The 13,671-nt window shown below is 51.9% G+C and overlaps 1 protein-coding gene across 9 annotated transcripts; it reads right to left on the minus strand.

Moving 5' to 3' along the window:
* Window positions 1–279: 279 nt before the first annotated feature.
* Window positions 280–5,866, minus strand: TMEM106C (transmembrane protein 106C). Of its 9 annotated transcripts, none has more exons than XM_032646859.1 (8): window positions 5,739–5,860; window positions 5,050–5,264; window positions 4,045–4,108; window positions 3,388–3,547; window positions 3,157–3,297; window positions 2,665–2,714; window positions 1,909–1,962; window positions 280–1,028 (listed from the first exon to the last, which is right to left on the minus strand). In XM_032646859.1, the coding sequence occupies exons 2-8, from the start codon at window positions 5,234–5,236 to the stop codon at window positions 932–934; spliced, it is 753 nt and encodes a 250-aa protein (XP_032502750.1). In that variant the 5' UTR covers window positions 5,237–5,264; window positions 5,739–5,860; the 3' UTR covers window positions 280–931. The 9 variants fall into 9 exon arrangements, 8 of the variants coding, with proteins under 8 accessions (XP_032502750.1, XP_032502751.1, XP_032502753.1 ...); XM_032646860.1 differs by having other exon boundaries at window positions 5,050–5,313; window positions 5,739–5,859; XM_032646862.1 differs by having other exon boundaries at window positions 5,813–5,858.
* Between the last annotated feature and the right edge of the window lie 7,805 nt (window positions 5,867–13,671).

Here is a 13,671-nt window from a genome sequence, read left to right on the forward strand (position 1 = left end):
GTTATTCCTCCTCAGGGAAGCAGCTTCTCAATCCTCAGGCATCACTGCTCTACCTCGTCCAACCTCCAGGGGGCATTAAGTGCTCTGTTCTACAACAGCGATAGGCCAACCTGTCAGCATCAGAGGTAGACGGACTGTGATAGGAGCTCATGGGGCCAGTACAAGCAGGGCTTCCTCTCTTCCCTTCCCATCGTGAGCTGGTAACACTTCACAAGCAACTATTCTACGGTCCCCCAGAGGCGCCTACTGAGACGTCCAGACAATCAGAGGAGACACAGATGAATCAAAAGCAGGGTTTACTTTTCTACCAAATTCTCCAATCCATGTTCCAGCCAATGGATGAAGGGTAAATCAGACCCCACAGACTCTTGGTAAAAACAGTTTTAACTTTCTACAGGAAAAAAAAAGTTATTTTTTTTTCTTTAGTAAAGTTCCTAGGCATTTGGAAGCAGATGAATAAATTTCACATATTGAATGGTCTGTGCTTTCTTCTTTAATGTATTCAAATGCTCCCTCCCTGCTGCCTCTTCTGTGATGAGGCCCCGAAAATAGTTCTGCAACTGCACCGACCGTCTTATTTCCGGATCACTCTATCGTCTGATACCCTAGAACCATGGTATGATTTTAACTGATAATGGCCCAAGAACAGCTGAAAAGATCTCAGTTAAACTCTTCAAACCTTCTTTGAGTGCCTACTATTTGCTGGGCATAGGCTAGGCACTAGGCAGTGATCCTGCTGGTTCTGAGAAAAGTAAATGGCGCTACAGAGAGGAGTTTTCCTCCCTAGTGGCAGGAGGATGTCTGCTGGGGACTGAGAGAACCAATTTCTCCTCTGGTTCTACCCCCTGGGGTAGGTACAGGGCTCAGGTCCCGGAAACAGATGCTGTGTCTCTTCTGACAGGTGCTGCCATGGAAGAACCATGAGCAGTTTCTAAACAGCTGTGGAATTTGCTCCACAATCCACATAGTGATGTGTCTCCAAGGAGCTCTGGGTCATGTGGCCAATGTAGGAAATCTTCACTGAAGTTCTAGGGAAAGGAAAACCAACGAGAATTAATTGTTTCTGAGACGAAATAAGTAAGAAACACTGCCCAAGTAATTTCTTGCAAGCTCAGGCAGTAATATCCACAGGTCCTAGATACGTATCTTCATGGTTACATAACCAGGAGGTCAGAGGATCTTTCCACATCCCCAGAGACACTGTGCCCTGAGCTGACCCTTTAAATATGTGGTTCTGAACCGGGGACGATTTTAACCCACAGGGGACTTCTGGCAACGTCTGAACATTTGGGGTTGTTACAACTGAGTGGGGGAGGAGGTGGTGTTACTGGCATCTAGTGGGTAGAGGCCAGGCTGTAAAACGTCCTACAAGGCACAGAACAGCCCCTCGCAACAAACAACTGTCTGGCCCAAAATGTCAATAGCGCCAAGGCTAAGAAACCCTGCTCTAACCCTCCTATTTCAAATGTCTGCAGCAGAACCCTGTCACTTGCAAATTTAACAGCCACGGTTCTAGAAACTACCCTACCGGTCCATGACAATGTGGTAATTTGTGTGGCTACAGAGTAAGTCTGGCCAGATGCCCAGGGCTGATGCCTTGAGAAAGCTTTTCTTTTCTTTACTAGTTCCATCAGGATTCTAAAGGGATCACACAACTCGACCCCATTTCATGGAGAAAATTCTACAACTAACCGTTCACCGTGACCCTGGTGATTTGTGACAGGGATTTGGACGCTGTATCTAAACGACAGCAAGGCTCTGCTGTGTCTGTGCCTGTAAGGTACTGGGTATCCCCCCTTTGGTCTGTGGGTCCCACAGGCTCTCCTGAGCAAAGGTGGCCAGCTCACGTGGCCTGACGGTCCAGGCTCAAACACAAAGGCCCTGGACACAGGGAAATGAGCAACGTACCGCATGAAGACCACTGTGTTGTGCACCAGGATATCGGGTAACCTGCAGAAGAAGCTGCAAAACAGCAAACAGAGAAATGGTTGTTTTTGTTTTTGTTTTTTTAAGAAAAGGCGAATCGGCACGAGTGCTGAGTTACACTGTCAAACTGAGGAGCAGTCAGCCCCGTTTGGGTACCTCCCCTGCCCCACACCCGCCCTTCTGGCTTAAGTGCTGTCCTGGCTCACTAGTTCCGAGTCCCCACAAGTGTCCTTCCATCCTCCCACATCATCATCTTGTTTGTTCATACCCATCACAAAATGCTGTAGCTTGGAAATGTTTCTAGTGGCCTAACGTTCTCTTTCAGAAATTTGAGCACTTCAGTCACATATCAAATACCACATCCTGGGCTTCGCTGGGGGCGCAGTGGTTGAGAGTCCGCCTGCCGATGCAGGGGACGCGGGTTTGTGCCCCGGTCCGGGAGGATCCCACGTGCCACGGAGCGGCTGGGCCCGTGAGCCATGGCCGCTGAGCCTGTGCGTCCGGAGACTGTGCTCCGCAACGGGAGAGGCCACAACAGTGAGAGGCCCGCGTACCGCAAAAAAAAAAGAAAAAAAAAAAAATACCACATCCTCCAAATAAACTTCAAGATGGCCCAAACTAGGGAACCCACAGGCCCAAGGCTGGAACTTAAGGCAGGACCGGCCCCCAACAATTGAGCTCAACTCTGAATCCCTTTCATCCAGTAAAAAGCACACATGTAGAGAACACTGTCCTTACTACACATAGGAAAATGGTCCTCCCATCTCAGCCTTCACGGTAAAATTCACCTGAAAATAAGACACCAGAGTCAGTCTGTGGCTAAGGAGGCTTGACAGAGAACAGTGCTACAATCTGCAACACAAGGACCTGAGAGCATTCTTCTACCACATACAAAATATTTCCCCAAGACTGTCCCTGATCCAGACGGTGAGCCTCTAACAAATCTTCCAACCTCTTCCCCGTTGAGAGGCCAATGGACCACATGGCCTCTCCTCGATTGCTGGCAAATTGCTTTCTCCGACAAATTCTTTTGTTCCTGTAACACTTAAATGCTAGCTGATTTTTTTCCCTAAGTTTTCATAATTACAGAGCTCATCACGTCTTCCTCATCAACCAGTTGCTACAAGTGGAAACGAGGAGAGGAAGAGGAAAGTAATGAGGTGACAGCATTCCACAGTGCCTACTCTTTTCTCAGGCCCACGGGGCCAGGATCCTAAAAGGATGGCATACCAGATGCTCGCTCCGAGGTGGAATGAGGGAGATGTTAGTTGTCACATATGACCCAACCACGGTGTTCATGTACTGAACCTGGCTGGACAGGCTGGTCACCGCCACAGAGTAGAAGTTGGAATTCCTGATTTTCAGGGTGGCCTGCATCAGCGCAAGAGAGGAAACACGTGTAAGTGTCCTGGGTACAAGACTCACAGGTGCACAACCCAGGAAGGGAGGCCCTAATCTTACCGTGATGGCGAGGATTACAAGGGAGTCCTGCTCATTAAACGTGACTTTCACCACTTTGATGCCGTCATCATCCACGAGGACCGAATGTGGAAACAGGAAGAAAACCACCAAACCAGATGCCAGGAGACAGAGCAGAACAGACAGGAGGACATACTGCTTACTGCAAACGACAAAGCACATGACCAACCCAGGCAGTCAGATATCAAGGTCCAATCAGTCAAGATTAAATGCAAAAGCAGGAATGAGGCGGGGAGGGACAAGAAAGTGAAAAGAGCAAGGGATCACAAACCAGGAAAGAGTATGTGGAGCGGGTTCACAAACCCATCTGAATGCTGTCTGCCATCTGGGAAGAGAAGCTGAAGAGAGGAACTGTGTGGACAGAAACATCTCTTCACCTGCCAGGACACCCTCTTCTCCAATTCCTACTGATTCAAGTTCCTTCATTTGGCCCTCTGCTCTCAAAACATTTCTAGCTTCAAGTTCCCTTCCCCAGACTGTGATGGGGGCAGAGACATCTTGCTTGAGCAAACAGTATTAAAGCAAGTGGGGAATTTACAGGAACAGATAACGTTTTCAAGAAGTTAAGTGGCATTCATACACAGAAGAAGGGACTAGGGACCACTGTAGGCATTAACAGGAGAGACGCAGGTGACTCACGTTCTCTGAGGACGCAACCTCTGATCACTGTGTGGGATCAAAGCCACCAACTCATTTACTTGCTCTAGAAAAGAAACAAACAACAATTTCAGTAAAATAAACCCCACGTGTTGCAGTACTTTCCATCACATACACAGCAGCCTGTCACAAATATACCTGTCTGGAATTAGACGTTTCTAAGATAACAGTTTTATATTTGGGGTCTAATGAACAAGAAACAAGTAAATACGTAGAGAGCGCTACAAATTACAAAATATCTATCAGTGCTCCCAGGGCAGTGACGTGGAAGTTGAGAAATCTAGGATCTTGTTTTGGCTTTACTGCATGGCCTTGAGCTGCTGCATGGCTTTCAGCTATGGCATAGCCGTGGGGAAGTCATTACCTCTCTAGGCCACTGTGTCCTCATCTGTAATACGAAGGCTTTGGAGTGAATGGTTTCTAAGGTTCTTACCAGCTCTAAACCTCTGTGACCCTCCGTCTACACCGTTAAGACTTTTTGAGCGCCAACTTCGTGATAGATGATTCTGTACCCAATCCAGGCTCCACGCCTGGGCGTGTTTTTCTCCCTCCACTTGACTTATTTTTCAGATCTTAGGTTGTTAATGATTCACTACCTGCTTCCTTGAACAGAAGCTTCCAAGATGGTGTCTGCTCCTCCCCCACAAAGCCATGCCAGGCCTTATGAGCGAGAGCAATAAAGAAATGGGCCTGTCAACAAATCCCACAATCAAGAGCAAGCCAAATGTTCCAAACCAAGGAAACGACGAACAAAAGAGTGGAAGTGAAGAAAAGCAAGGCTTTCAAATACTGGGAAACCTAGAGAAGTTGTGGAACCTGCCCAAGTTTATCAAGTCAGCTCAGCTGGCTCCTTCACAGGGCATGGCCTATGACTGTGGTACTGCCGCCTAGGAGAAAAGTTCTGGCTGGGAGACCGGAGAAGCCCTCTGGGTATCCTGGAATTCTCCTTGGGGAATCATCCTTCCCATGATCACCAAAGACTCTCACCTGTTGGAATGTAGCCTGTCCCCTGGCACGTGAGACAGGTGATGCTATCTCGCCCTGTGAACTCCACATACGGGAACTGAGCAATGGCTTCTTCCTGCTCCCGTTCAGCCAGCAAATCCTCCCTGTCATCTGCCTTCTTCCGCTTGCAAGAAGGGGGGTGAGCATAAGCGGACTGCTGGGACCCCATGGCCGGGATGTGCCACTTGTGTCATGTCCTAGGATGCAATGAGGCAAGTGAGTGCGTGTTGGTGGCCGTGCATCTTTCTGTGAGAAAAGTGAGAACACAAAAATGACCAAATTGCCGTCCTGAATGTGATCCCAAACACCTGCACAATTTCTAGCAGGCTCCTCGTTTTGTAGTAGTGCTCCCTAACCTCCCTCCGACTCCTGACACACACAGCCGGAGAAACGCGGCGCCAGCTCCTCACAGCCCCACGGCTCAGTTCACCCCAGCTCCCACGTGGTCCAGCCTCACCCCTTCCTGTCCGCTATTTGCAAACTCTGTGCCCTCCTCGAGAAAACCTCCCCAACAATCAACAGGCACCAAATTAATAACAGGCCTCAAAGATTCCCCATCCCCCTCCACTCCCAAACCCAGGAGGCGGGCTGAGGTCACGCCCCTTGGCAAAAAGTGCGCTCCGAGCCCACCGGAGTCGCCCAGGAGGGAGCAAATGCCGAAGGTTCCAGACCTGCAGGGCACGAACTCCCGGCAGCTCCTTCACGGGCCGGACCGCCAGCCACCCGCCCGCTTCAGCGGGTTTACCTGCCTCTTCGGTCTTCGGAACTGCCCGCACTCGATGCGCACGCGCAGAATGGCAAGCTGGCCCGGGGGCGCCGGCGTGAGCGCGCGCGTGCGCTCTTCGCGGCCCTGCTGACGATGCCGGGAGAGGGCAGCAGAGAGCTGGCGGGGGGGTTCGGGATGGAGCAGTGCTTCTCGGGGCTTGAGGCTGGTGCAGTGGAGATGACTGAGTCCCCCAGAAATGCTGGGAAAGGCTCAAGTTTCCAGAGGAAGAGGAAGACGGAAAGAGCCGGCAGCCAAAGCCATTCTCAGCTATTCTCTGAGCACAGGGGTTGTGTGGAGACGCCGAGGGTAAAAAGTGCATCAGACACAGAACCTGCCCTCATCCTGCTTTAGGGCGTCCCCTTCCCCGGCCCTAGACACACACAGAAGGCATGCACATAAGGGGTTAGAGGACACTTTTTAAAGGGCGGGTTTCTTTGTAGGGACTGCCTGGTTGCGCTTCGCCTGCAGCACAAGGAAGCAAGCGAGGGCAGACTTTAAGCAGGTGAAGTTATAAAGACGATGCTGGGGAGAGGAGAGATTCTGAACTGGGTGAAAGGGGGGCATGCCCTGCAATGTGGAGGGAGGCTGGCGACCTTCGAGGTCTCTGCCATCTCCACTTCTCTCTCCTCCTTCTCCTGTGAAGAAGGCTGATGCCACTGCTGCTGTCTAGGCACCTGTGCAACTGCTGGTCCCAGTCAGCCCACTGAGTCTTTAGAATAAGAAATGGTGAAGAAAAAATTATTGAATGACACTGGTTGGAGACGGTAAGGCAGACTTTGTTCAAGGTGGGCAATGGTGATAGGTGTGGAGGGACAGCTGCACCAATGGGGTCTTCCAGTGGGGGAGAGAGATTGGTTTCAAGTCTGAATCAGCAGGGTAACTGGGAATTTAGAGTCAAGGAACAGGGTGCCGGTCAGTGGGTGGAAAATTACTAAGAGAAAACATCAGCGGTGAGGGGAATTCTGGCTAAACTGACCTAACGGGGTTATTGCTGAAGACACACCATGGTGATCAGACATACCTGGGGGATGATGGAGGATGAGGAATCCAATCAGATATGGAAGATGATCAGATTTTGAGAGGGGTTCTTGCTAAGCTGACTTAGCAGGGTTCATGCAAAAACTGGATTGTACAATAAGTGCACAGATGGGCCTAGGAGAAGGTTCAGGAACCTGACTAAAGTTTGGTCAAGAAAAGAATATTTGGCAGAAGCAACAAGAAACCACTGCTCCTCTTTTTCCACCTACGGCCCGTACCTTCCCCGTCCTGAAATCGATCTTCACCTCTCTCCTCGCAAGCTCTATACCAGTTTATATTCCTCGTTTATACAAATCTGATCTTGTTGGAGGCAACGATTTGCTCAATGAAAAATACATTTCCCTGCCTACTTACCATACGACACAGTTTGAGCCAATGAGGTGTGTGGGACTTCCAGGAAAGCTCCTTAAACGTGTTGGAGACTCAACCTGTGATTTGATCTTCCTCTTCCTGTTTGGAATTTAGACTTGATGTTGGAGATGGGGCAGGCATCTTGTGCCCATGAGGCAAGAAGTGCATGTTAGGAAGTCTGGGTAGAGGGATTAAAAGAGCCTGGGTGCCTGATGACATTTGGAACCATACTCAGGCTCTGGACTACCTTTTTCTGACTTCTCATCGCATGAGAAAAATAACCAACCCCACCCCGACAAATTGTGTTTTGTGTGTGTAAGTGTGTGTGCCTTTCTCATAGTGGGATGCAATCCTAAAAGATACAGACACAGAGCTAGTTAAGGGGGAAGCCTGGATTTTAACACAGGCAGTCTGACTGCTTTACCCAAACACCATGTAGGCCACACTTAGGTTTCTATCCTCTTCTAACATCCGCCCTTAGGGCACATGCCTTTAGAGAGAGGGAGGCCTCTTGCCTGTCTGAGGCCTGTCTTCCAAGTTCGGCTTTCTAGTCTGAAGACCCACTTCTCACAGGGAATTCACCTGGGGAATCTGGGGAACGAGCCCATCCTTTAGTCACATGGGGATCGCCTCACTTTGTGGCCTCTGCTGGAACCCCGCCAAGGGCAAGAGGCAGTGAGCCTAATGTCCACACTATGGATGGACACTGCAGAGGGTGGTCCAGGCTGTCCTAGGAACAGGGAAGGTGAGGAGGCAGCAGCTTGATTCATACCAGCTTAATAGGAAGAGAAGGCCAGGGGAAGACTGAGGGCTGTGGATGCTTCATAAAGGAAGAGAAACAGGCTAAGGGCTTGGGCCTGTGGTGAGGAAAAGCAGGGCTGATGTTGCTGGGGACTGTAAAGGGGGTCTGGGGGCGTAACCAGCAGAACCCTTGAGACTTTCTGTCCACTGTCTGGGACAAATAGACTGTACCCTCCAGTGTGGCTCTTCCTTGTTCCCCCAGCACCCAGCTTGAAGCCTGAGGCATAGCAGGCCCTCAATAAACACTTGCAGATCGACTCCACCTGGAAGCTGGCCCGCACTGCCTGGGGGAGTAGTCCCAGCATCCACCAGGGCCATCCAGGAGGCCATTTTAATCGGGCAGCACATTCCGAGGAGACACACATCACTTCTCACTTGTGCCTGGCTTCCAAGGTTGTCTCAGCATCCCAGTTATGAGCAGTGAGGTTACTGCAGACGTGAGCTCACGGGGGGCTCTCTGTGGGGGGGGGGCAGGGTGGAGTGGGACAAACTGGGGATCCCTGCTCTCCCAGCCTCCTCGATTTCTCCACGTGCGTTATGTACTCCCGGCCCCACAGGCTGAGGGGAGTCAAGGTATTGAGGGGCCGTGGTCCTGAAAGGCCCTGCACGTGGGGAAACCGAGGGCGTAGAGTTGGAAGTGTTCTCCATGGTCTTCATTCTGTCCCCTTTACTAAGTCCACAGTGGAGAAAACCTGCTTGAGGTTAAATGACACCCAGTTAGTGAAAAAATCCAGGCCAGAACCAAATCCTCTATCTCCTTTTTCAGTATACTTTCCAAAGAGATCAGGGGACCAGTTAGAGTGTGGGCAGTGAGGGGCAGAGCCAGGTCATAGCCCGTTGCTGCAGCCACCGTGGCCACGGGCAGATTTCAGCGGCACACAACCCTTTTTATTTAAGGGATTCTGTGTTTATCCGAACTCACATCAGAGATCTCAGTGTTCAAAGCTCTGGTGCATGTGTGTTGCTCAGATAAAGAGAGAAATCGATCCCATCCTCCAAAGTTCCAGGTCCAGTTCTCTAAAGGAAGGCCTAGAGGGAGAAGGGGAAGAAGATGGTCCCTTGCATTTAAGAACCTCTTCCAGCAATGGAGCATTTTGCCACTTGTGCTTCCATCTATGTGAAGCAGCTGTTATTTCCATTTTACACTGAGACACAATCGGGGAAGCTGATTGCCCCAGCTATAGTGGTAAGGTCAGAACTGGATCATGGATTTTCTGCTCCCAAGTGCTGTCTCTTTTTACTTTACTGTGTTATTTCCTAGGAAGATTGGCTACAGAAAGAAAGTTTACAGGCCTGTTCTAGGAAGAGAAGTGGCACAGAGGGTGCTTATACACGGTAGCGGTCTAGGTTGCGGGTTTGCACTGTGTCCTGGGCCCATAGCAGCTGAAGGCAGGAGCTCTGCCCAGAGAAGTCACCTTGATGGAGGGATCCCCTTGGGATGCAGGGGCTTGTGTGTGCAAAGAATTGACATTCCATCTCAAGCCACCGAAGGTCTTAGCCCTTTACCGAAGCTGCAATGAACCATGGTGGTCCGCCAGGCCAAGGTCTTCCTCAGCTCCTTTCCCAAGGGGCGTAGAGGAGGCTGATTGTGGGGCTCATGCCCACCTGGCTCAGGGGTGCACCCTGGAAGAGCCAATAAAGTGTTCTGAGTGCTGGCTGCATGGAAGGCATGAACCTTCTTCCACAAAGCCAGGTGGACAAAAGATGTCCTAGTAGAAAATAAATGGAAACCAACCTAAATCCAACTCAGAGCCCCATCCTGACTGGCTGGCAGGGGATTTGGTCTTGGTCCCTGAGGCTGCCTTCCCTTCCCCAGGATGTCTCAGGAACCCAGGAAGCAGGGGCGGGAAGGACCTCTCGCACTCAGCCCACCGTGTCGTGCTCTCTCCTCGTTCAACACCCCATGGGCCTCTGATCTGGGGGATGGTACTGCTTTCTTGGGGCCTGGGAATCTTTGCTCAGGCTGGCAGAGCTGGTGCCCAGGCTCCTGCATGCCCAGTGCACGGGCCAGACCCAGCCAGGGCACGGGTCTCAGAGCCTCCTGGCCCCGCCAGTGGGCTCACCCGAGGGAAGTCCCTTCCCTACCTGGTGCAGGCTCCATCTCTCCCTGCCGTCCCCATATTTTCCTTTCTCTCCTCAACAGCACCTCAGTAGCATCTCTCTAATGAGCTGAGCCATTGATAGAAGACAGTTTAAGAGGTAGTCTTAAAGCAACCTTGTAAGAAAATTTCTACCCCACATAAATCAAAGAGACCCAAAGGGCTGTTATCTCCTTGGACCAGGGGGACAGGAATACAGGGAAAACAAAACAAAACAAAATGACATCGTAAAAGGAACACCTGAACAAGATTCTCTTGTAGGGGGACTTGGCAGGTGGAGGAGACTAATTCCTCACCCCTGAACATTAATAACAACTCTCCCCAGGGTCTATGTGATGGCTGCGGGGGCCTTGATCCTTATAACTGCCAAAAGTCCCTCCCCTGACAGTGACCTGAGATGAACACACTCTAAGTCACATCGGCATATGTGCTATACACACATAATGTAAACTGAGTGGCCCTCCCTCCGCTCCAGGAACTGGCACCCCTAAGCATCTCCCTCCACCCAAGAGGTTCTGGACCACCTCCTGAATCGGAATTATGTTAGGAGCTGGCACCCTCGGGGCAGGTGTGGGAGGAAGGCTGCCTGGGCTGGAGAATTTGGGAAGCCTGCCTGAGCAGGGAGGCCAGAGGTGGCCTTGCTGGATTGCTGGATTTTTTTTTTTCTCCCGTACGCGGGCCTCTCACTACTGTGGCCTCTCCCGTTGCGGATCACAGGCTCCGGACGCGCAGGCTTAGCGGCCATGGCTCACAGGGTCCAGCCGCTCCGCGGCATGTGAGATCTTCCCGGACCGGGGCACGAACCCGTGTCCCCTGCATGGGCAGGCGGACTCTCAACCACTGCGCCACCAGGGAAGCCCGGATTGCTGGATTGTAACTCTATAGTGATGAGACCAGTCATCATCATTGTATCATCATCACCGGCAGTAGTGAGCCAGTCTTCCTGGTTGACCTCCCCCAGCACTGCGTTTCTCACCCCTGTGCCAGCTTCAGGGACAAACCTGGTGGCTGAGCTGCTGCCCATCTGATTATCATCAGAAACTACCATTCAACTCCTGTCCGTGTCTGCTGCCGCGCTGGGCACTTGCGTAGGGCCTCAGCCAGCAGAGCCTCTGCCCAAAGGAGGGACCAGCCCTGAACAAGAAAGCAGCCTGTGCAAAGCAGGAAGTGAGGACTCAGGGGGTGATAGGAGTAATGGAGCCCCAGGGAGAGCCTGAGGACAGGAGGCAGAGGTAACCTCCAAGAGGTGTTTAGAGAAGCAAAATCCATACCCAACCCCATCCTGAAAGGCAACTCTCTGAAGTAGCTCCTGGTGTTTTCCCTCCCTACCCATCCATAGTCTGTGATCGGATTCAGGCCCTCTACATCCTTCGCCTAGGCAATTGTAATAGGCTGCATAATAGGCTCTCTGACTTTCAAAAATGATAATTTACTGAGTGTCTATTATGTGCCAAGCACTGGAGTAGGCACGTCCCACACAGTATCTCATCTGGCCCTCTCAACAGCTCCGCAGGCTGGGCGTCATCACCTCCTTTGACAGATGAGGAGTCTGCGGCTCAGAGAAGTGAAGCGGCTTGCTGCATGTCACCCAGCTGGGGTACAAGCACCACACCAGCCTCGATGGCTTGCTCTTCTAGCCCTTCCTCCACATTCCATTGGTCTAGGGGTCTTTTTCTGAAATGCCAACCTGGTGGTATCATCCTGTCTCTTAAAACCTTCCGTGGCTCCTCACAGACTGCAGGAAAAGACCCAAACCCCTTCCACAGCCTGCAAGGCCCTTTCCACTCTCCTGCCGCCCTCTTCCCACTAACAACACACTCCGACCACAGAAGACTATTTGTAGCTCCCTAAACACGCTGGGACTTCACGTGTCTGCTCGTTCTGTCCTCTTTGTGCAGGATATTCTTTCCTCCCTGCCCCACCTCACTCCACACCCCGTTTCCTATTCCCAGAGAGATCCTACGCAACCATCCAAACACGGCCCAGCGGTCACCCTGACATCTCTGCACACCCATTCCTGCTGTGCCTACACACGCGCTGCTTGGTGTCAACACCACTGTCCTCACATCTCTGTCTCCTCTGCTGGACTCCTCTCTAGCACCTGTGCTTTCTCCACTATATTATAATTCTCTGTTACCCAGGCTGAACGTCCTGTTAGACTGTAAGCTCCGTGTGGGCAGGGTTGGTGTCTCTAGAGCCTAGAGGAGAGCCTGGTGGAGAGTACGAGCTCCATGAATATTTGTCGAATGAGTGGGTGAGTTGAGTGAATGAATGGCAAGCACCTCGGGGCAGGGACAGTGTCACAGTCACAGGACACGGTCTGTGTCCCCATCTCGTGGCAGGTGCCTGGCACCCCGTGGACGTGCAGTCAGGGCTGAATGAATGGAGGCGAGAAAGAGGAGGGAAGGTTGCACTCAGAACGCAGTGCAGGCCTGGCACTGCTCAGTTCCTTCCGCCAGGGGGCGCGAGAGGCCCAGGAGCCGGGGCCCTCAGACTGTTGGTTCTCTTCTCCTTGAGGCTCAGCCTTAACACCCGCAGAGGTTTGGGGTTGTTCTCCTCCACAGAAGGATTCTGGAGGCAGCCCGGATCCGAGGGAAGGAGCACACCCAAAGCTGGTTTACTGCAGCAGCAGACCCGGCACTGGCCTGGCCCGCCCTGCCTGGTGGCACCGGAAGGAGCCAGCTCCCCATCCTGGGATCTGGATGCACCCGGGCAAGGACCACCTTGGGGCAGGTGGGTGCTTGCAGCTGGAGGCTATGGCTGGATCTGAGTTGGTCCAGAGCCAGGAAGGGGCTCAGAACCCTTCACATCATGGACCTGGGGGAGGTAGTTTGCACAAATTCCTGGACAGTAAGCAGCTCTTTAGAACTCACAGCTTTGTCTTCCTACCCAACCCCATGCCATTCAAGGCCAATCTTCCAGGGAATCGGGGTTGGGAGACAGTGCTGAGCGGGACACAGTCCCTGCCCTCCAGGTGCCCCCTCCCTCCCCATGGAAGCCCTGCACCCGAGTGTGACCTTGGGTACCGCCCTTAACCCTTTCTGGGCCTCAGCTTCATCATATGTAGCATTGTTAAAATGAGCAAACGAGGTAATCCACGAGAGTCTCTTAGAATAATGCCTGTCAGCCTATCAGCCTTCAATAAAGGGCAGCTATTATCATGATGATGAGTCTCTAGCAACAAGCCCTTAGAAGCTTGCATGGAAGGCCCACAGGAGACCGCCCAATGCCACCATCTTTGGATAAGCCTTGAGCACCCACCCAGCTGGGCTTCCCAGCTTCCCAGCTGGCAAGTCCTTAGGTATGGAGAAGACGGCTGAGTACTCTGTGCTCATGGGGACTTCAGACCTGAAAGGGAATACACCAAACAGATCCAGAGGGAGAACTGAGGCTCAGAGATGCCCAGTGACTAGAAGAGGTCACAGAGACAAGTGGAAGCAGGGCCCAGTCCACTGACCTGCCACCCTACCTCTTGGGTTCTTGGGGCCACATGGCTGTGTGACCACCTCCTGGGCCATTCATCCCAACCAAGACAGCTTGGTGATTTCG

This window comes from Phocoena sinus, chromosome 10, assembly GCF_008692025.1.
Source record: "Phocoena sinus isolate mPhoSin1 chromosome 10, mPhoSin1.pri, whole genome shotgun sequence".
NCBI classification, from domain to species: Eukaryota; Metazoa; Chordata; class Mammalia; order Artiodactyla; family Phocoenidae; genus Phocoena; species Phocoena sinus.